The sequence below is a fragment of the Poromitra crassiceps genome, assembly GCF_964638095.1.
Source record: "Poromitra crassiceps genome assembly, chromosome: 2".
Classification (NCBI taxonomy): domain Eukaryota; kingdom Metazoa; phylum Chordata; class Actinopteri; order Beryciformes; family Melamphaidae; genus Poromitra; species Poromitra crassiceps.
In genome coordinates, this window is record NC_139624.1 from 62,034,216 (window position 1) to 62,058,507 (window position 24,292).

General features: G+C 44.7%; 1 protein-coding gene across 3 annotated transcripts; it reads right to left on the reverse strand.

Moving 5' to 3' along the window:
* tm9sf1 (transmembrane 9 superfamily member 1) lies at positions 1 to 24,262 on the reverse strand. Of its 3 annotated transcripts, none has more exons than XM_083657628.1 (9): positions 24,223 to 24,262; positions 21,819 to 22,030; positions 21,117 to 21,248; positions 17,574 to 17,696; positions 14,249 to 14,589; positions 7,180 to 7,334; positions 5,217 to 5,402; positions 3,239 to 3,512; positions 1 to 1,772 (listed from the first exon to the last, which is right to left on the reverse strand). In XM_083657628.1, exons 2-9 carry the CDS (start codon positions 22,023 to 22,025, stop codon positions 1,379 to 1,381), a joined length of 1,812 nt encoding a protein of 603 aa, XP_083513754.1. In that variant the 5' UTR covers positions 22,026 to 22,030; positions 24,223 to 24,262; the 3' UTR covers positions 1 to 1,378. The 3 variants fall into 3 exon arrangements, with proteins under 3 accessions (XP_083513754.1, XP_083513753.1, XP_083513752.1); XM_083657627.1 differs by lacking the exon at positions 24,223 to 24,262 and adding an exon at positions 23,830 to 24,194; XM_083657626.1 differs by lacking the exon at positions 24,223 to 24,262 and adding an exon at positions 22,351 to 22,381.
* Positions 24,263 to 24,292: the final 30 nt, after the last annotated feature.

The following is a 24,292-nucleotide window of genomic DNA, read 5'->3' on the forward strand; positions in this document are numbered from 1 at the left end:
AAAAGCATTTTATTGAAAAGATTGTATATTTACATCAGAACCAAAATCACAGTCAATGGTGACCATAGAACACAATGACAATATTGCTCCCATCACCAACATTTTGCAACAGCTCTTCACTCTGCCAGGCATCAGCACTCTTCTACACGGCAGGGCCACATGGAGTTTAGCAGGGTGCCAAATACAAAAGCGTATTCTATTTTCATATTTTTAGACACTTCTTTTGATAGAACGCCCAGGTACGGGAGAGGGATAGAGCAAGGGCAGATTGTCCACTAGTTAAACGATTGTGGATGGCATCATTCGCTCAAATGGATAAAAAAAAAAATCTAAAATGGATTTCCAAATTGCCCACCCAAGCAAAGTTTATGTGTGGGAAACACTGCTGTCATATTGTGTGTATGTGTGTGTGTATGGGGGAGCAAAATCCCCAAAAGTTAAAACAGGGTTCGTACAAAGTCCTGACAGTTTGGAAAATGCTTTATTTTACCCATGCTTTCAAGGTTAAGAATATAGTTGAATTTGAATATACTCCTTGAAAAGTGGTGCTTTTCAACATAATTTGGTGTTTCATCTACACAATCACTCATGTAAACCAAAAAAGACAACAGGATGAGACTATCCCATTGTCATATTTTTTGTCTCCTGGCATCTCACACAAGACACGCCACGGACATCGGAGTGGACCGGAGATGCTAGGATTGACTGACATGGGCTCCGACATGAAAAGGGGCATTTTTCTGTTCAGCTCCGCTCCACTCTGTGTCATGAGGGCAACCATCTGCTCTCGGCACTCTGAAAGTGCATTTTACTGTTAAAAGGCTGTACGAACCCTGTTAAAAGTTGTGCTGGTGCATCGCCAATCAAAACTATGGATCGGCTGTCAAATGATCTGATGCATGTGGATCCTGCCATGCCTTGAGTGACCCTGTAGTGGAAACCAAGCAGTGATGCTAAGCTGCCAGCCTGCATCATACAATGGTGAAACCATTCACGCATACCTCACCATACACATTATACCAGTCACTCTTGATGGGCCGCAATCATCCCTTTATAATTAAATATCCCCCCTTTACACATAAACACATAACCCCGCCCCTCCCCACCTCACCCTTCATCTGCCCATTCATTCATTCATTCATTCATTCAGCCAATCTTCCCTTATTCCAACCACGATGGCTCTTACAGTCTTTTCATTTTCTCCTGTCAAATCAAGATACAAGGCCCCTGTTTCTCCTCCCATTTACCCAATAGGAGGTGTGTGTGTGTCTGAAAGAGCAAGAGAGAGAGGAGAATGACATTGTCCGTGTGTGCGTGTGTAAAATGATGAAACGCGTATTCAGAAGTGTGTGTGTGTGTGTGTGTGCATGTCTCATCTCTAGTCCATCTTGAGGCTGCGGTAGATGTAGCGGATGAACGCCAACGAGGCCCAGAAGGACACGGTACCCAGCATCAGCGAGAAGACCAGCGCCGTAAGCAGCGAGTAGCCAAAGAACTCGGCGCTCTGCACCAGGCCGCTCATGGAAGAGCGGTTGCGGTAGTAGAAGACCGAGTAGACGAAGATGAAGAGGCCCGTGGACCCGGTGCTCAGCACGCTCCGCCACCACCACCGGTAGTCCTCGCCCGACAACAGGAAGTAGGTGAGCGCCACCGAGATGCAGGCGCCCACCGAGAGGAGGATGGCGAAGACGCAGAGGAGGATGCCGTACAGCGTGTAGTGTTCCCTGCCCCAAACTGTGGCGAAGATGTAGTACAGCTCCACTGAGATGGCACTGAAGAAGGGGGGAGTACAGCGAGAGAGGGAGGGGAAGCGAGGCAGAGGAAGATGCATTATGATGAACAGACCACAAAATAGAATGAAAGCTGGCTGTGCTTTGAAGGGGGTTTGCTGAGTGGATAATTCACATGGAACAAAACGACAACAAAACAGGATGGAATGAAATACAGATCCAGGCAGACTCCACTCAAGACAGGACTGAAAGCACTGGCTCAGGACTCAAGATCAAGAAGCTAAACATAGTTGACATAGAAGTCAAAAGTAATTGTAACGGCCGGAACACACATCTTGCGTGTGCTGTGCGTCTGCGTGGCGTTTTCATTTCGGCTCCCATGTTAACAGGTTACAGCAGCCACACCACCGGCATCAGACGTGCGTCTCAAGCGCGTGTCTTGCGAGCGTGAGACGCGCGTCATCTAGAGAATAGAAGCGAAGTCTATTTTTTCCTTTTACCGCGCGCGTGTCTCTAGCGTGTCTCTACACAAATAGACACAAAAAGACATTAAAAAGATATTTTACAGGGGCAGCCACAGCCAATCAAGGCTCGTTTTGATTTGAGACGAGAGGATGAGCTGAGCTCACAGCTGCAGTTCTCCTGCCCTCTGAAAACCAGATAGGCTACAACGTGGCTTCGTTCCTCCCCTCCCCACCACACACACACACACACACACACAAATCATACTGCCTCGATTCTGAAGTGAGCCCAAGCGATCTTCAGTTAAAATCATCATTGTATTGTTTATAGCAAATTTAATAAAAGGTAAACTCTATAGGAAGATAGTTGGCAGACAGGCAGCAGCTGCACGCAGCAGCCACGCTGCCTGTGTGGATGCCGCGGGCGTGCCAGCCGCAGCAAGCACGCCACGCACACGCACACGCCACGCACATGCAAGATGTGTGTCCCGGTCGTAAGATATCATTTATTTTACCTTGGGCCCCTTGTCACCAAATGTTTTGACGATGGATTTTTTTTTATATATATGAATACAATTCATGAATTTCAGGTATAAAATATTTTTCAAGATTGTTATCTTGGCACTTTGAAGACCTTGAAATGTTGCCTATTCACCTCCTGTGACCTATTAACTACTGTTTGTAATTTAAGATTACAAGGAGAGGAAACATTTTAAACCCATGTAAAATATCAGAAACTTTCTGTTTTTTATTAAAGCACTATGAATTCCAATTTATATTATGAAATGTGTTATACTAATGACATAAAAAAAAGTGAAGAGTGGACTTCCAATTCTTCAAAATCAGAACATAGCGTTTATTTTGGCAGCTCCAGATTGTACATCAGCATGACATCACAGATTAGCAGTACTGACTGGACTGTCCTTGGTCCTTGGTCATAAGAAGCACAGGCGGTGAGTATAACAGTAAATACAACAGAAAACAACAACATATTAGTAGGTGTACAGTACACACCTCTTTCATAGACCGGACACGATCATGACTCACCTGAAGGGCAGGAAGCCGCCGATGGCCATGTGCACGGCTGTGTGTTTGTACCAGGGCTGTGTGGGGATCTGCCGGGGGATGTTGCGGGTGCGGCACGGCGCCTGGAAGCTGCCCGCCCGGTTCTTCCCCACGATGCCCCCGATGACGGTGAGCGGGAAGCCCACCAGCACCCAGGCCCCCAGCAGCAGCAGCACTGTGGTGGCCGGCAGCGCCTGAGTGGAGCCGCTCCACCAGTGGACTGAGTTCACCACGCTCCACGTCAGGAACAGAGGGGCTGGGGGAAGGAAGGAGTAGATGAATACAGGTGAGGTGGGGATAGGTGGGGCGACTTTCTGGGCAACAAAGAAGGCCAAACCTCTCAGCAACAGGAAACAAAATACGTCCAATATATAAAAAATAAAATAGGCCTTTACTGCCAATACTGAGATATAATGAGTTACGGCTGTTGAAATAATGAAAAAACATCTAAATTACAAGCGTGACACCTGCAACTTTCAACTTTCCAAACACAGGTGGATATATGTTTTCAGATAGCTTCCTAAACAAAGAACCCGTGTTCTGCGTTAATGAATTATGAATGAATGAATACATCATGTACTGAATAGACTGGTATGTCACAGTGTGCAGTGCACTGAAGGAGATTACTATGATATATTACTATGATACACAAAGAGGCACCCTTTCAATCCAGTATAATTCTATAAGTATAGTACACACGGTATATTAATGAGGTACTATAGTACACATGGTATATTAATGAGGTACTATGAGAAGAAGTCAGGCAGTAAGTCTTGAGAGGAACTGGAATCATTCCAAGTTTTTTTTTTTTTTTTCTCTAAATAAGATGAATGTAAAATGCATGGTCTGACAATTGCCAGTTGTGGCACTTTTGACAGTAATCTATAGTATTTTAAGTTCTTTGAAGTAGAAGTAGAAATCTGCAGCCCAAACCAACAGGCTCGTCAACGCTTTTCCGTGCTGGCCATATGTTAGGTTTCCACCTAGTTTTCTCTTGAATATCAAATTTTGGAACATGTGGATGGGGAAAAGATGGAAAGAAGAAGCAAGTAAGGATGGAGAAAGGGCCAGGGAACAATGAAGCTGTGGGCAGAGAGAGGAGGAAGAGGAAGTCAAAAAAGTCCAGAGAGGACAGAATATAGTGGGTGGGAAAGATGGATGGATTGAGATAAATGGGTAGATGGATGATGTGTGAGTGGGTGGATGTCAGGAAATACAGATGAGCAAGAAGACTGCTGTGAGAGAGGGAGTACAGATTGAAGGTAATTGAATCTCAGTTAAGCGTGCAAATCTATTACTAATAATAGTTTAAAACCTTGTATAAAAAGAAAGAAGCATGTCCTCCATGCATAAACTATACATGAATATGGTTTATGTGAAACAAAGTCAACCGTAACTCATAAAATATTCTCCCATTACTATTCAGCACATGATGTGGTTAAGTAAGCGTCGCCTGGCTGCTCCTTTCTATATATTGTAAAAAATATATATAAAAACTATAAATTGTCTGCTGGCCGCACTGCAGTGTCTGGGAAGAAAGTGGGGGGAGTAGTGAATACTACACTTACACTACCAGTCAGAGTGTGCCGTTTTCCATGATCTTAAAGCCATTTGGATTAAAGGCTTAAGTTATGATTGAATGCTAAAATTTCTTAGACAAAATTCAATAGTAAAGGTGATGCCTATCTATGAATTTCTTTCCCAAGCCTTTCCATCCAGGCAAAGGGCGACATCTTTAAATAATCTAAAATATAAGATAATTTGGCACTTTTTTTGGTCACTCCATAATTTCATTTGTGTTATTTCATAGTGGGTTAACTATTATTCTAAAATGTGGAAAATAGTTAGAATGAAGAAACGTGTGTGTCTAAAGTTTTGACTGGTAGTGCATTTTTATATCAACGTCCTATTCCTCTTATTTCATGGAAAACAGTGTGTCTTTGATGGTCACTTCACTCACCGGAGAAGAGCGAGGAGGTGAGGATGATGTTCCAGACCCAGCGCTGGCCGTGGATCTGTGTGTAGAAGCTGCACGAGACGTAGCCGGACACACAGCTGGTCAGAGCGTACAGGACGATTGCCGCAGAGTTGATGGCGCCGTGGCGATGCACGTTGAACATTCCCAGCAACGCCATGATGATGATCCCTAAAGCAAGGACATTATTGTGGGGTCAGGAAGCTTTAGCTTTATCTGTAGAGGCACTGGAAAAACTTTGGATTTAGGCAGGAATAAGGAAGAGAGAGAGGAGCAAAGCCCTTAAGCCCAACTGCTCCAGTGGAGCTGGTCAGTGGCCAGCAGATCAGACTGTGGTTGTACTGGTCAGCTTCCAGGTGTGAATGTGTGTGTGAATGTGAACAGGGCACTCCTGAAAAAGAGAGCATTGCTCTCAGTGAGACTCCCCCTGTATAAATAAAGGTAAAAAAAAAAACCTGCCTTCAATGTGCATTTGGGGTTTATATACTGTATACACACACTACAAAAAAAAGTCTGCCTACAGTCTACAGAGTATTTGTAACATTTCAACAGCTTTTTAGTTGACATTCAACAATTCAACTCTTTCACTTTGTCTGTAGATGTTTTAACAGCTTAACTTGAGATTCAACAAACAGATTCTGTTTTCCCTTGCCAAAATTTAGCCAAAATTTTGAGTGTTATTTAGCTACCTTCCTGACAGACTAGAATGACATGGTTGGTACAAATCGATTCCTTAGGTCTTCTAGTTTCATGCGATACCAGAAACTTCACTCTGGCTTTAAAACTGAGCCTGCTGCAGCCTGAAAGTAAATGTTCAAAACTGTGATATTTCCCAAATATCACGATATTTCAGAAAATCGGACCACTTCGGCAACTCCTCAGGGTTAATGTGTATGTAAAAACTGTTATTATTATTTTTTGCAATTCTCTGGCGGACCACCAGGCAGAGCCCCACGGACCATAATCTGTTAAACATCTGTTAAACCGTTGAATTTCAACTAATAAGCTGTTGAAATGTTACAAATACTCTGTATTTACTGTGTGTGTGTGTGTGTGTGTGTGTGTGTGTGTGTGTGTGTTGCTGCTTATATTGTATTTTTATCTTGCTGGCCAGCGGTGCCTGTTCTTTATCTAGATACTGTAAGTCACTTTATGCAAACATTTTTGCACTTTAGTATTATTATTATTAACATTATTATTGCTGCACCTTTTTCTTAGTACTTGATAGTACTTTTTGTGTGCCTTGCTACATGTTTCAATGTCCTCATGTTTTCCTGTTTTTGTCCTGACATGTTGAATGTAGCTGCATTACGTGACACATGAATTTCCTGCAAAGGATCAATAAAGTATCTATCTAGATTCTCTGTAGACGGACTGTCCAAATAAAGTGTTACTTAAATAAGGACCACCCTCCTAGCCTTTAGGTTTTTGTATTTTTCTATGCATGCATTTAAATGCTGTGGTTAAAATTTACGTCAGCTGCAGACAAAGTTGATTAATGATCACTCAGGTAAATGTAGTGACTGAATGCACTTCCCTATGTCTAGCTGTGTATCTCTGTGCGTTCACACAGCTAGATTCTGTGTGTGTGTGTGTGTGTGTGTGTGTGTGTGTGCGTGCGTGCGTGCGTGCGTGTGTGTGTGTGTGTGTGTGCGTGTGCGCGTGCGCGTGCGTGTGTGCGCCATTATCGTATTTCTGGTTCTTATGTCACACTGCCATTCAGTACAGAGAGGGTGCAGCTACGGGTCAGTGCTGCTCACACAACTCGACTGCTCAGTTTTCGAGCAGGACAAAGAAAGTCCCTGATACTCAGTGATTTGAAATTTACCGGACCTGTGTGTGTGTGTGTGTGTGTGTGTGTGTTTGTGTGTGTGTGGTGTGTGTGTGCACGTGTGTCCACGTACACATGCATGTGTGTGTTTGTGTGTATTTGAGAATGAACACTCACCGGTGGCGAGAGTGAGGAACTGCGCGCCGACACCCAGCACGGCACACAGCAGGCTTTTGTAAGGGGGAAACCTGAAGACATCGGTGTGTATGATCTTCCAGCCGTTGTCTCCCTGGTCCAGATCGTCACAGCCGCCCTCCTCCTCCACATTGTACCTGCAGGTGAGGCAAAGGGACGTGAACAGCTGCACGACAGGCAGCAAAACTGCTCTCCCATTAGAAATGAACGCGACTTGTACTGTACATGGGCACACACTTCTGTGGGGAAAGTAGATCAGCAGGTGGCGGCAAGTTTCATAACTTAAGATGACGTTTGAATGAAATATAGGACCAATTTTGCCACTGAAATCAAAGTGAAAATGAAAAGCTTTAGACTCAGATCAGAATACATATCTGTATCACTGGGTTAGAATCTCTAAAACTGAATCTCAGACTTAATAATGTAATGTAATTATTATTATTATCTGTAAAGATCTGTGCAAAGATCGGCGCGGCCTGGGGTCCTTCAGGCTAGAGCGACGTGCAGCGCACAGGCCCTCTTGGGGCGTCCTTGAGGCATCCTCTCTGCCTCTGGATTGCCTTTGCCCCATGAGGGTCTGGTGAGACGAAGGAGGAGCGCGGCTGGGAGTTACCCACAGAGCCTAGATCCTCCATGCACCGAAGTGCCAATACTGCCGTGTAGCACTAGCTCTATTGCAGCGGATAGGGGTGTACAACCCTTCCGCGGGCAACGTTGCAGACAGAGTAGGAAGGCTGATCCGTGAGCGGCTTCTGGGACGCGAGTCGGGGTCTTAATTGGCCTCGGCTGGGTCTACTGGGCGAGGGTGTATGATGTTGAAACCCCGAAACACCTTACGACCCCAGATAACATCACTGATGACGCGTCCTAGCGCATGCTGTAGTATGTATTTTAAAACATATTATTATTATTATTATATATTTTTATATACAGTGGGTTCGGAAAGTATTCAGACCCCCTTAAATTTTTCACTCTTTGTCATATTGCAGCCATTTGCTAAAAGCAATTAATTTCATTTTTTTCCTCGTTCATGCACACACAGCACCCAATATTGTCAGAAAAACACAGACTTGTAGACATTTTTGCAGATTTATTACAAAAAAAACACTGAAATATCACATGGCCATAAGTATTCAGACCCTTTGCTGTGACACTTGTATATTTAACTCAGGTGCTGTCCAATTCTTCTGATCATCCTTGAGATGGGCCTACACCTTCATTGTGCTTAATTATATAGATTGGACTTGATTGGGAAAAGCACACACCTGTCAATATAAGACCTTACAGCTCACAGTGTAAAGTGACCAGGACTCTTCCTCGAACTGGCCATCCGGCCAAACTGAACATCTGGGGGAGAAGAGCCTTGGTGAGAGAGGTAAAGAAGAACCCAAAGATCACTCTGGCTGAGCTCCAGAGATGCAGTGGGGAGATGGGACAAAGTTCTAGAAAGACAACCATCACTGCAGCCCTCCACCAGTCGGGGCTTTATGGCAGAGTGGCCCGACGGAAGCCTCTCCTCAGTGCAGAACACATGAAAGCCCGCATCGGGTTTGCCAAAAAACACCCGAAGGACTCCCAGACTCTGAGAAATAAAATTCTCTGGTCTGATGAGACCAAAATCGAACTTTTTGGTCTTAATTCTAAGCGGTATTTGTGGAGAACACCTGGCACTGCTCATCATCTGCCTAATACCATCCCTACAGTGAAGCATGGTGGTGGCAGCATCATGCTGTGGGGGTGTTTTTCAGCTGCAGGGACAGGACGACTGGTTGCAATTGAAGGAAAGATGAATGCAGCCAAGTACATTGATATCCTGGACAAAAACCTTTTCCAGAGTGTTCACGACCTCAGAATGGGCCGAAGGTTCACCTTCCAACAAGATAATGATCCCAAGCACACAGCTAAAATAACGAAGGAGTGGTTTCAGAACAACTCTGTGAATGTTCTTGAATGGCCGAGCCAGAGTCCTGACTTAAATCCAATTGAGCATCTCTGGAGAGACCTGAAGATGGCTGTCCACCAACGTTCACCATCCAACCTGACAGAACTGGAGAGGATCTGCAAGGAGGATTGGCAAAAGATCCCCAAATCCAGGTGTGAAAGACTTGTTGGATCATTCCCAAGAAGACTCATGGCTGTATTGGCTCAAAAAGGTGCTTCTACTCAATACTGAGCAAAGGGTCTGAATACTTATGGCCATGTGATATTTCAGTGTTTTTTTGTAATAAATCTGCAAAAATGTCTACAAGTCTGTGTTTTTCTGACAATATTGGGTGCTGTGTGTGCATGAACGAGGAAAAAAATGAAATTAATTGCTTTTAGCAAATGGCTGCAATATGACAAAGAGTGAAAAATTTAAGGGGGTCTGAATACTTTCCGAACCCACTGTACATCTATCCCTACCATTATTCCCAATACAGGGTATCTGCAGGTTCCAGAAAGACAACACAAAACATCTCAATTCTATCTGGAATTTAATTTAAGACGAGTTTAAAAACAAAACCAGCATACATACAGTATATCTGACTGAACACAGCTAATGAACTTCTGAAACTATACATGTGTTTATTAGACCTGGCAGGATGCATAATTGCAGTACTAATCCAGTTGTGTTTTAATCTAACGGTGCAAACACACCAGCTCTGAAAGCCCCGCCAACTGTAGATTGAGCTTGAGCAGGAGCCTGTGTGTGTGTGTGTGTGTGTGTGTGTGTGTGTGTGTGTGTGTGTGTGTGTGTGTGTGTGTGTGTGTGTGTGTGTGTGTGTGCTGGCCGTTCACACCAGACGTGCTTTGCTTTGCTCTGCACTGGTCACAACTTGTACCAAATCAACTCCCTGCCTGGAGCCTGTACTACGAAGCTAGTTTAACAGATCCGCGATAAGTCCCTTTGATCTGGTTTGACTGAACAGGATCAAAGCTATCTAGTTAACTGATACTACGACGCTGGTTTTCTACTAGGTAAGTGGACCTGGGATCTGCCTGTGCACGCGCACGTTTTTCGCTCGTGCACAGGCGCGCGTCCACGCGAAAGAGGTGCGCTAGCCAATCACATTATGAACAGCTGAGTTGATCCACGCCCACACCCATTTCCACACCCATTTCCTCGTTCAATGAATGCGCAGTGCATGATCAGAGTTTTAGCGGATATTTAATGTATCCGCGATTTAATGTCAGAATGAAAATCCGCGTTGGATAGTCTGCTGAAGGGCTGTCTAAAGCAGCAGCTTGTATTCACATCAGTCATTTGATTTACTTTGATCAGCGATTTCTGTCTGATACAGCTGCATTGATACAGCAGCAACAAATGTAAATGTGTAATCTCAGTCTATACATTTCCACAATCTGTAAGCCTATTTAGACCATAGATTTAGAAACGCATGCTCAATGAATAATGATCTCTATCACTCACTCGCTGTTTTGACCAAGTAGCATGGGAGGAGTTCAGAGTGGCAGGAGACCTGGGCGCGTACGCAGAGACGGTGTCATGCTTCATCAAGAAGTGTACCGACGACATAGTCCCGACAAAGAAAGTCAAAATAATGCCCAACCAGAAACCCTGGATCAACAGCGAGGTCAAGGCAGCCCTGCACGCCAGGACCACCGCCTACAGTTCAGGCACACCAGATCAATACAAGCAGGCACAATATGCCCTCCGGACCGCTATTAAAAAAGCACAAAGAGACTACGGAAGGCAGCTGGAGTCAAAACTGGACACCAACAACCCCAGACACCTGTGGAAAGGCCTCCATGCTGCTACAGACTTCAAAGAGGTGAAACGACAGAACCCCAGCACGTCACCCACCCTACCGGATGAACTCAACGCGTTCTACGCTAGATTCGACCCCTCTGCCAGAGCGCCTCCCATCCACCCCCCCCCCCTCCCCTCTCCCACCCCTCTCCCACTCTCCCCCCCCCATCACCTCCCTCCCTCCCCTCACCTCCCCTCACCCCCCCCCTCCTCCCCTCCCCCCCCCTCTCCGTCCCCCCACCACCCTTCCCCCCCCCCCCCCCCGACCACCATCCCTCCCCCCCCCCCCGACCACCACCCTCCCCCCTCTCCCCCCCCCCACCAACTCCCCTCCCACCCCCTCCCACCCCTCAGCACCCCTTCCCATTCACACCCAACCACCAACCCCCCCCACCCCCCACCCACCCCCCCCCACCCCCACAGATCCAGACCACCCTCTCACCATCACTGAGGATGAAGTGTGCCGGTCGTTCCTGCGTATCAACCCACGCAAGGCGGCCGGCCCGGATGGCATCCCCGGGCGGGTCCTCAAGGCCTGCGCTCACCAGCTGGCACCCGTATACACAGACATCTTCAACCAGTCCCTCTCCCTCCGACGAGTCCCCCCCTGCTTCAAAGCAGCAACAATCATCCCCATTCCCAAACAGCAAAAAGTGACCAGCCTCAACGACTGGCGCCCAATAGCCCTCACGCCAATAGCCAGCAAGTGCTTTGAGAAGCTGGTCATATCAAAGATCCGCCCCACACTCCCCCCGGACCACGACCCGCTACAATTTGCATACCGCCCCAACAGGAGCACAGCGGATGCAGTAGCACACGTGCTCCACACCGCCCTGTCCCACCTGGAGGGGAAGGACACCTATGTAAGAATGCTGTTCGTGGACTACAGCTCAGCATTCAACACCATAGTACCCTCCAGGCTGGTAAGCAAACTCAGGGATCTGGGACTAAACACGGCAATGTGCGACTGGATCCTGGATTTCCTGACAGACCGCCGCCAGGTGGTGAGGGTGGGCAACCTCACCTCCTCCCCACTGACCATTAGCATAGGAGCGCCCCAGGGGTGCGTCTCCAGCCCCTTCTGGTACGACCTCTACACCCACGACTGCGTGGCGACTCAAACTTCAAACACAATTGTGAAGTTTGCAGACGACACAGCGGTCGTGGGGCTGATCTCGGGGGGGCGACGAGACGGCCTACAGAGAGGAGGTGGGGGTACTGGAACAATGGTGCCAGGACAACCACCTCTCCTTGAACGTCTCCAAGACCAAGGAGATCATTGTAGACTACAGGAGAGGGGGGGGCGCACACCCCCCAATCACCATCACCATGGTGGAAAGGGTGGACAGCTTCAAGTACCTGGGAGTCAACATCCACCAGGACCTGACCTGGGCTGGCCACACCGCCACTGTTGTCAAAAAGGCCCAACAGCGACTACACGGACTCAGGCGCCTGAAGAAATTCGGGCTGAGGAAAGAAATCCTCGGGGACTTCTACAGAGGCACCATTGAAAGCCTGCTGACAGGCGGCTTCACCGCCTGGTACGGGAACTGTACCACCATGGACCGCAGAGCGCTACGGAGGGTGAGGCGCGCGGCCCAGCACGTAACAGGATGTGAGCTGCCAGAACTGCACGAACTGTACAACCAGCGGTGCCTCAGGAGGTCCCTGAAGATCATCAAAGACACAAACCATCCCCACAACAGCCTGTTCTCCCTGCTACCCTCAGGGAGGAGATACAGGGTTCCAAAAACACGCACAAATCGCTTGAGGAACAGTTTCTTCCCGCAGGCCACGAGACTCCTTAATATGCACAAATAGTGCAGTAGTCGTATCGTACCGTACTGCAGCTGCTACTATTACGGATGCCTAACGTTTAATTGTAAATTTAAGTGTATGTTTAATAAGGTGCCTAACGTTTAATTGTAAATTTAAGTGTATGTTTAATAAGGTACATGCTATTTGCACATGCATGTATAAAACGTCAAATTTGGAATGTCTGAACACGTCTAACGTATGCACATGACATGTGCACCTATGTGCAATGAATATGCCACTGTCGTATAAGCCACCGACTTGTCTTATTGCTTATAGATGCCTATTTCTTATTGCCTTATTGCTGTCTTATTGCTTATTGATGCCTATTCTTATTGCCTATTACTTATTGCTTGTTGCCTATTTGTACTATGTCGTAAATGGAGTCCACTGCACAAGAATTTCACACGTGGTACTTGTACCATGGAGTGACAATAAAAATCTTGAATCTTGAATCTTGAATCTTGAATCTTGAATCTTGAATCATGTGTGTGGACGTTGCACTGATCGAATAATTCATATATAAAATAGCCTAGTATAAAGCCTAATAGCCTACTATAAAAGAGAAAACTGCTGAACTGAATTGAGACGATGCGGGCATAGTTATCATTGATAAAAACTAGCCTATTTTTGCTCATATATTGGCATACAGCCTACAGGACACAGTTCCAGCTGAAAGATGCAAGAATAGCCTGCATATTTAGTATTGGGGCTATCCATATTTATCCCATATCTATATTATATGTATAGGCTTTTCTGGCATGTAGGAGAATATCACCCTCACTCCATTTGAGGGTCCATTCATGATATGCGCCACGGTGATTAATAGTGATCATATTTCTCCACGCATCGTTGAGCTGTTAAGACATAAAGTGGTAAGTACGGTAGGCTTAATTTAATTATGTAGCCTACAGAGCCACGAATGTTTTGCTTGTTCTATTCTCAGTTGACTGCAATCTATTTTTCATATGGCGATCTTATGAATGGTGAGTGACTCCAGAGAGCCGATTATATGGGTCTCTCATGGATTTTGATCTTATCCTCTGAAGCTAACCTGGTCGCGACCAGGTTAGCTTTGCAGCGTCAGTTGCCATGGTGATTGAAAGTTAACTTGCTTTGTAGTACGGCTAAACCAGGTTTAAACTCAAACTTACTCGGATAAGGCATTAAACTAGCTTCGTAGTACAGGCTACTGGCTTGACACAAATGCTTGTGGCTTGCGCAAAACATAGACCAGACGCTGAAACTGGAGCTGCAGGGTGCGCACCAGCGCAGTACGGCTGGTCTGTTAACACAAAGGTGCCGAATGGATGCGCTTCACATCTATCCAGATGCTTCTGGCTCTGGTGTGTTTCAGGCTTAAGAGTGGACACATGCCTAAACAAGACCCCTAAAAATGGTGTATTTTAATACACATTTAAGACCTGTTAAGACACAAAAATTCCTCCTGAACTCCACGTAATCGCACTGGTTGCTTCGCCGACTGACCTGGCGAAGTCATTCTTGAGGACCCGCATGAGGATGATGATGACGAAGCCCAGCAGCAGCACCACCAGCACCAGGGAGTTGATGATGGACAGCCAGTGGATCTCCAGCGTCTTGGGGAAGAAGGAGTAGTCCCTGAGGCGCTCGGCCCGTCGGCCGTGAGGCAGCAGGGACTCGAACCAGCGCACGCTGTAGGTGTGGGTGACCTTCAGGCTGCCGCCACCCACCCCCACGCCCCCCTCCTCCAGTGGGACGGGCTTCACGTCCTTCACCGAGACGTTGGCGAAAATCACAGAGTCGCCATTGTACTCTATGTTGAAGTCCAGGTGAGTCCATAGGCCCACCTGAGAGAAGAGAAGAGTGACAACAGACAAGAAGTAACAGATAAGAGTTAGTTAGTTAGTTAGTTAGCGGTATGTTTATTTGTATGGCCCCTTATCACAAGCATGTATGTCTCAAAGGGCTTTGTAACATCATATATAGTATACTATATACATATACTGTATAGATTTACTAACTAGATTATATAATCCATTTCAACTTGACAACATAAACATTCGAAATGGGCCCTAGCCCACCCTACTTCCTGTTGCAGTATTTGCTAATACAATAACTGACAGGAAATAAACTTGAGTCCAAACTGTTCTCTAGCAACAGAATTCAAGTGAAACTGTCTATACACATTATATACAATATTACACAAACGCAGCATATCTTTGGACTGTGGGAGGAAACTCGTAACCTGACGCTGGTTTGTTTCACATAACCAACTGGGAACTCGCTCTGGAAACTGTTGAAAAGGGGTATGCTTTGTCAAACCGTTTAGAACAGATTTCTGTTCAAATGAGACTGAAGGGTTAATGATCCACTGAATCGCTGCTGCACGTGTCCATCTTTTTATTTAATTTCTGTCTTTTTTTTGTCTATAGTCCTTTGGGTTCATTCTTATTTTGCTGTGACTGTGCTTATTCTTTTAATTTTGTTAAAAAAAAAGAAAGGAAAAGAAAAGATTGTAAAATGTGAATCACTGTTGATGTTTGTCTGAAAATTGAAAAAAAAAAAAGAGAATTGAAAAAAGAAAAGAAAAGGGGTATACACTTTCAAAAAATACCTGGCAGGTGATTGGATAAACCACCTGTCTATCACAGGCTCACTTCTCGCTGTCCTCACACCTAAATTAGAACGCTGCAGCCCGTCTGGTATTCAACCAACCCAAATTCTCTCATGTCACTCCCCTCTTCCGGGACCTTCACTGGCTTCCCATCTCGGCACGCATCAAATTCAAGACACTGGTACTGGCCTACAGGGCAGTACACCAGACAGCTCCTCTGTACCTGCAATCTATGGCCAGGTTCCAAACCTATCACCGCTCCCCTCACTCCTCCACTAGTGCACGACGCCTCACCCCTCCTTCGCTACGGGGGCTAAAAATCTACCAACATGCTTCAAAAACCACGCTTGCCAAACTGGATACCCTCTACCACTCAGCCATCAGATTCGCCACCGGAGCTGCCTACCGTACTCACCACTGCTCTCTTTATAGTCAAATAAGCCTCACCTCTCTCCAAGCCAGACGTGAGTCACATTGGTACACCCTGATCTACAAAGCACTCACTGGACACACCCCAGCCTATCTATCCAAACTTCTGCACATCTCCACATCTACTTACAACCTCAGATCGAACGCTGTCATCACTCTCGCCGTCCCCAAAACCAAGAACTCCTTTGGTAGCAAAGCCTTCCACTCTGCTGCTGCATCTGCTTGGAATGGGCTCAACAAATCACTTCAGCTGGACCAGTTTGTTGACCTGGCTGCCTTTGGCAGTATATTGAAGTCATTTTTAACACATGTTTGCAATTGCCAATTGTCCTGACTCCCCTGCCCCGTCTCCTAACTCTGCACTTCCTGTATGTTTTGTCTGCCCTGTCTGTTAAGTCTTGCTGTGTGACTTTTTTGTGCTAAATGCTTTTTAACACTGTTTATATTTGTTTGTTTATATATTTTTTTATTTTTGTGTATGCCTCTATGCCCTCTTGGCCAGGTCATTATTGTAAAAGAGAATGTGTTCTCAATAATCTACCTGGTAAAATAAAGGAAATGATGATGATGAAAAGTCGCTCATCCCGATCGCGACTCTTCTCGTCCCTGGCACCTCAATGGTGGAATGAGCTTCCACCTTCAGTCAGGACGTCTGAATCACTGCCGATCTTTCGGAAAGGACTAAAGACACACCTTTTCATGCTCCATCTGGGCCCTTCTTGAACCTAACTTCTTTCTCTCTCTTAAAAAAAATAAAAAAAATTACTAACTTAACTTTACCACTATTCCTTCAGATGTTGTAGTTGTTATAGACTGTGTTGCATAGTTGATTGCTCTATTGCTGACAAAAATGTGTTATTGTAAGTCGCTTTGGATAAAAGCGTCTGCCAAATGACGTAATGTAATGTAATGTAAATCCCGCACGCAGTTGCCTCTGGACGCTGATTGGTGCAAACCACTGGTGGTTCCCGTTCAAAATAATAGATTGGAGCATGGCAAGATGGATTTGTGGTGTGATCGTGATCTCATGGTCTTTGCGCGAATCCAGCTGCCTCGCAAGGTTAGGAAACCAGGAAACACACACAAAGACGGAGAGAACATGCAAACTACACACAGAAAGGACTGGGGTGAAGATTCTAACATCAGTGTAGGCATTTAGCCAGGGGCAAAGGCAAAAATGCTCCAAGAAATCTGAGAATGCCCCTAAAAACCATGATCCAGGGGCAAAAATTGCCCCCAAGATTTCAATAATTTTCTTTTCATTCAATCTATTTACTTTCCATTTCCATCTCTAACACACACTCAGCACCTGCAACCTGGTTGCCAGAAACAGATGAAGAATACAATCACGCAAACATTTGTTCGCACTAGACTTTAGCAATGCACTTACTATTTTTTCAAGTGTCTCCAAAATTTTGTAAATGCCCCCAGTTTTTAGACAGTGGGAGCAAAAGTTGCCCCCAAAATATTTTTTAAATTTCCTACACTGCACATCCTTCTTGCTGTGAGGTAACAGTACTGGGCCAACCATGCTGCCCAAGAGGAGTGCTAACTGAAGTTTCACAGTAGCTGAAACAGGAACTTTGCATAAAGCGATAACAAAATAAAACAAACTCAGTCTCTCTCTCTCTCTCTCTCTGTCACACACACAATTAACTGTGGAATCCAATCTAGCGTATCCCACAGGCCCTCCGATACAAAATCTCTCACACACTCACTGACTCTGTCACGCACGCACACGCACACACACTCTATCTCTCACGCTCACACACACAGCTGTAGGTTTACCTTGTGACTGTGAGGCAGGAAGCCACTCTCCTCCATGTATCCCACAAACCCCCAGATTGGGATGTCATCCAGGACAAACTCAAAGTAGTACAGCTCCTCTATGGCCTCACGAAGCAGGTCCACCTGAGACACACACACGCACGCACGCATCCAGGATCATGATTCCCACCTGTTTTAATGAGTCCTACGAGTCCTAGTCAACTGTACAAACCGGTGAGAACCTAGTCAACTGTACAGACAGTTAGTGTTAAATTTGACTTTTGTAACTTGGATTCAAATGTTATAGATGGCATCTCAAAGCATGACTCACCCGGCATTTCTTAGAGATACAGTGAACTAAATAATTCAGATTCTTTAGCCATGATAATTATCACAATTATTTCAAAATGTGTAATAATTAATGTCATAAGTACGATTTGAAAAGCTGCGTGGAGGAGAAGGAACTTTGACACTGCACTCTCCACCATCCTATGACCAATTTATACCATACTAACCAACACCAGTCATTTACATGTAATCAACTAGAAATCTCGCACGCTCGATTCCTAGGCTTGCCCTCTGCGTGGGCTCGCTATCGCCAGCCCTGCAGCTCACCCGCTGCACGGGCTCGCATACGCAGCTCACCCGCTGCACGGGCTCGCATACACAGCTCAGCTGCTGCACGGGCTCGCATACGCAGCTCACCCGCTGCACGGGCTCGCATACGCAGCTCAGCTGCTGCGTGGCCTCACCTGCTCTATTGGCGTGCACAATTGCACAACTTTGCATCATGATGACATCACTCACTGATGACATCACAATGTCTCTGACATCTTCAGTGATTTCACAATGCCTATGACATCATCAGCCATGTCATAAGATGATTTTGGTCAATAGAGTACCGCAGGGATGACGTATTTTTGTAGTCGCAACGCAGAAGTCCCGGACTTCCGGGTTCTTCACTGTTTCTGCCTATGGGATTTTTGAATGCGTTTTTGGCGCGATGCTTCAAATAAGGTCTGTGGTTAACGCAAGCTTATTCAAAAGTGAACCTGTGTTCAGCAGGATAATCTTCACACATGAGGACCACTTTCATGAGTTTTGAAGCATAAATGCGAGCCCTAGAAGTAAAAAGCTCATGCTAAGCTATTCCAGAACTACCGTACACAGTGTCGCATAGGCGTCCACGTCACGACACCTCAGCCAAATTCAACCTTCAGTGTTAGAGTGTTGTTACTGTGAGCTAACAGAGAGCAGTGTGTGGGACCATTGAGATAGCCTATATAAATATGAAAAATAATTTTATATGTGGGACGGGGAACATGCATGCACCCAATTAGTTAGCAATCACTTAGAGACACACACACAAACAAATAAAATAAATAAGTTTATTAAACATAACTATAAACCAACTGGCAACTATTATTCATCAAGAACCTGCAAATTAAAATCTGCACGAGACTGTCCTGTAAATTATCTCCCGACGCAATTAATTGTAGCCCCGGGTTAAATCCCCAGAGTTATAATGGGCATACATTAAGAATATTGACCTGTCACTTTATAGTTTGGTAACACTGTCAAACAGCTCCACACGACAAACTAACTTGCTAGTATTGCTCGTCTTTAACTGCTTCTGATTGGTCAGTCTAGACTAGAGGTACATCACGTTTCTCTAAAATGCTATAGAGAGGCAAAGTGGAACGTCACTTCCTGCTTCAGCACTGTACCAGAGATTTTCATCCGCCATTTATTTTCCCATAGACATTTCGTAAAATGCTTATAAAATAGTTAAATGTTATGCAATCTCTCCTGTTTCTAAATATATCTGTACTGTTTGGTTTGAACCAGTAAACCTATTTTTATACGCATTTTACGAATTGTGGATGGGAAAATAAATGGCGGATGAAAATCTCTGGTACAGTGCTGAAGCAGGAAGTAGGCGATCACTTTGCCTCTCTATTGGCTAATGGGGCGGATGGGCGGGACTGAGTGTTGGGGTCTCTCTCCTCTGAGAGAGCCTGGTGATGCGAGGTTAGGTTTTGACAGGACGAATCAGCGTGACGTCACTTGCCACCCAGAAATGCGCACCGCCGTGGCAGTTAATAGTATGAATTGTGCCAAACAAACGTTAATATCTCAAAAACTATACATCACATCGCTTATATTTTGACATTCTGAGTGAGAGCAGAAGTAGCTCAAGAGTTTGATGTATAATATATACATGTCGTGTTAAAGTTGTGTGAACTGTCGCAGTTTTTAAAATGTAAACAGAGTTAGCCGGCTAGAGTCAGACACTCAAGCCTCGTGCCACTTGGGCTCCATAGGGTTCCATTGCCGTTGCCACGTAGTGACGCCGTTTGTTTACCAAAATGCTGCTCGGCTGATCCCTCGTATAGAGAGGCAAAGTGGAACGTCACTTCCTGCTTCGGCACTGTACCAGAGATTTTCATCCGCTATTTATTTTCCCATAGACATTTCCTAAAATGCTTATAAAATAGTTTTACTTCATCGAACCAAATGGTTCAGCTAACGCTATAATCGGGAGAGACCATAGAACATTTATTTCACTCGGACCAAAACTTAAAAAAAACATTGAAAAAATATTTTCTTTAAACCCGCATTTGTTTTTTAACTTTTTGGCTCTCATAACATCACTGATGATGTCACAATGCCTATGACATCATCTGTGATGTCACAATGCCTATGACATCATCAGTGGGACAAAAATTGAAACAGAGAACAGACAGAGATTGCCCACTTGCCCCTTTTATACTAGGGCGCTCGATTCCTGCAGCTCGCCGAGCTGGCCCTGCAGCAATGACATCACTGATGATGTCACAATGCCTATGTATGACATCAGGACATCATCACTGAACCTAATACCGCATTCAAGACAACTCGGACCGCCGTAGGTTTCAACACAGAACCTCCGGCCCGGACAGATTTGCGGGGGGGGGGGGGAACTGAATGCTGAATTTCACACAGAGCGAAACACAGATGGAGCTCTGGATGATACCCGAATTTCCAAGCTGTAATTCCGGCCTGAACGACCGTTCAATTCACTTTTTACAGGTCGGAAAGCAATTTTTTCCGCCGGTCCGAGTTGTCTTGAACGGGGTATATAGCCTTGTGTGTGTGAGTAATTCACTGATGTTTGTGAGTAATTCACTGATGATCTCATTTATGACATCACTGAGTAATTCACTGATGATCTCATTTATGACATCACTATGGGACAGGGACAGAGAAACAAACAGACAGAGCCCAAGCTCCCATTTATATACCGATGATGATGATGATGATGATGTATAGATAGATGATAGATAGATAGATAGATAGATAGATAGATAGATAGATAGATAGATAGATAGATAGATAGATAGATAGATAGATAGATAGATATAAATAATGCACATTTTAAATCATCAATTTACAGTTTTGCAAAGTGTCTCCCCCCATATCAGACTGATAGAACTGATATTCACATCTGAGACAAACACCATGATGCTTGCTTGGCCTGCCTGTGATGCAAAGAGTTGAGATTGGACTGGTACAATTAAATACCTGTTTCTCTGAGAGAGTGAGCTGGCAAAGTGTTTTCTTCTCTGTGTTCTCTCCAAAGCGGATGTGATACAACGACTCCGCCATTCTGTCGCCGTCCAACACTTCCCCCAGACTCAGGGACTTGTGGTGCACCTAAACAAGATGTGTTACAACATAAATGACAGACAGAGCTTTTGCTGCTAATTCTGTTAGCCAGCTGCCATCACACTTCATCACAGCTTCCTTGTATTTTAATTCCACATTGTAAAACGGTGTGTAATCAGGTAGGAATGACAAATCTGTGTCTGATATATAAGAAAGTTCTGTTACAATATAGACACAATGAACCCTTTTGGATTATCAGTTACTACTTTTGTGCATTTTGGCACCATCACCGCCACGATGCACAATCACACTCCTCTGCCTATATTTACTCTTCTTCATAGCCATGACTCATGAATTAAGCCCTGATTTCCATGACATCATGAGGTCTTTAAACAAGAGGGGGGGGGGGGGGGCTCTTATCTTGACAGGTGTATTTCCTCGACAGCAATACATACACACATGATGAATAGGTGGATATTAACTAAATAAATAAGATTAGCAAGTGGATATTCAAGTGGTACACCATTTCAGATTTAAACCTGAAGTTTCATACAGTCTGACAAAGACCTCCAGCTCCTCCTCTAAGAGTTATATCAGCGGATCGCAACAAAGACTGACCTTCTCGGGCCTGCAGACGGGCAGAGTGTAGAAGTGATACGTCTCCTGGGGGTTATGGTAAGGGCCCACTTTGTTGACATACAGAGTCACGTTATCCCCCTTCTTGTAGCCGACTGCCCAGCCCGGCAGGAGGCACAGGACCAAGACGCAGTACAGGCCCATCGTCCTCAGACAGCCACCTGGCAGGTGTCCTATTGCCAGCTGCATAACCCCTGGAGCAAAGACACACAGTTCATCAGTTTATGGGACACTAGGGCCAGCTCTACCCAGAATAAACTACACTAGATGTACTGAGATGTATGCCTCTCATTTCAACACTAGGAATAAGCTGAAAATGTCTTATAGATATCATATGTGATCAATGGTTTATGTCAAGTGGACGTGGTATGGATGGAGGATTTCCTACAGTGTCACTCCTACAAAGTATAAACAAATCAGTGCAGATGATTGAGAAAAAGCTGTGAGACATGGTGGAACCACGCTGAATTACACATCATTTCATCAGCTTTATCAATAAAGCAGGTCTCTCTACCTGGAATAAAATGAGCTCGGCTCATTGCTGGCTGGCTGTCATCATGAGTTTGTGAGACTGAAATAAAGTGACATGACAAATAGATGTTGATCTAGGGATCAGTTTGAGCTTTCTCGACTAAATATTATGACATATTAACATGTTAGGGCAATATAGATGAGTAAATAATCATGACCAACGGCATTGTTTCACTACAATTTAGCAGCTTGTGTTAGCCATATAGGTTTTGTTGCATCACCAACCCCCATCCTTGGTGAAAGCATCTCTGTTGTGTTGTCTCAAAAAACTGGATCATGTATCATCACCTTTAGGGGAGAGGGGGATTTCAGAGATCGATCCCTCGTCAGTGCTAAAAGGCAACTGTCTGCCTCAGCTTTTTATATATATATATATATATATATATATATATATATATATATATATATATATATATATATATATATATATATAGTATATAAACAATGGTCTAGAATCACTGGTCAGGTCTCACTGACATACATTTCACCAATATTCACTTATGTTGAAAATTTGCACTTTCTAGTATGATACTGTTATAAGAGTATAAGAGTAAGTAGGTTGCAATAATTTGTGATAAAAGTGGTGAAGAAATAAATCACAGTGACAGGCACCCCAGCACAGCTAATGTTGGAATTTGACTGCTCCTGGACCGCTAAGGAGATGCATCTGCTGAATAGTGAACAAGTTTGACCACTGTGAAATATGACTTTGAGGGGAAAGCTGATGGTTTCAGATTAGTACTCTGATTTCCACTTCAACAGAGCTACCTATAGGACCTGAACTGGTTCAAGAAGCTGCTCTGTTGCTCAATGTTGTCTCACTGTCTCCTGCCCCCTCACCCATGGTAGTATATCCAATCTGGGCCTCCTACATTTTAAGATGGTCAAATAATAAATACACTTTAAGACCAAAGAAAAAAATTGCCCCACGATACCCCATTTGAGAAGATATGTGTTGTCCGATATAACAGAATTATTGGGTGGAGATTGAGAAGTAACAATAGAGTGAGAACCTGAAACCTATGATGTAAACCTGCTTTATAAACTCTCACTGCACTAATTTCTAGTGAGTAAAATAATGGTGAAATTAAATTATTCTTCATTTTGCTGTGAACCCCCTGGATCCACCTTTAAGGACCCACCGGTGGTCGTCTGGCCCAGCTTGGGAACCTAAGCGAGAGCAAGGTGTGAAAGTGTCACAAAACAATGTAAATTGCACTGCAACTGTATTTGGCTGTCAGTGGTAATTAACAAACGATTGATCTGATCTACTTCCAGACTGCAGAATTAGAGAGCTGCGCCGTGTATTTTAGACGTCTAGAGTCTACTCACACAAAAAGACAACAGTCAAAGCAAATAGTTAGTTACTATAACGTTCGTATTTTAGTTTGTATCACTGTTACTGACTGACGTGTGTCATCTCTAACGTTACCGAGCTGCATATTCGACAAAAAAAACCTGCCTGTCCTGTGGATTCTTCGGATTCCAGGCCCCAAGAGTCTCCTCCAGTATGCGCCGACAGAGAACCAAATCCTACACGTTTATAAACATGTCAGAATTTCTCGTTTTTTCTCCCCCTGAGAACTATGCATTCATTATGGGCAGATCCGGGAACACCGAGTACTTTTATCGACACATGAGACGAGCTTGAAGGAAACCGACTCCACGTCACCTCAGAAAATAAAAATAATGACGGCTGAGTTTTCCGGGGTGGGCGGAGAAAGTAAAAACACACCTCCAACGTTACCTCACTAAATATGTCCCACTAAAACAACATCTATTCTGAGACTAACGCGGGTGATATATCGTGATTTAACGCGACTGAAATCCAATATTAATCAGTATAAATCGTTACCAGAGTGACTCTATTATGTTGCTATCTTGACCGGATTTCCTTCAACCTTAACGAACCAATCGAATGCCCT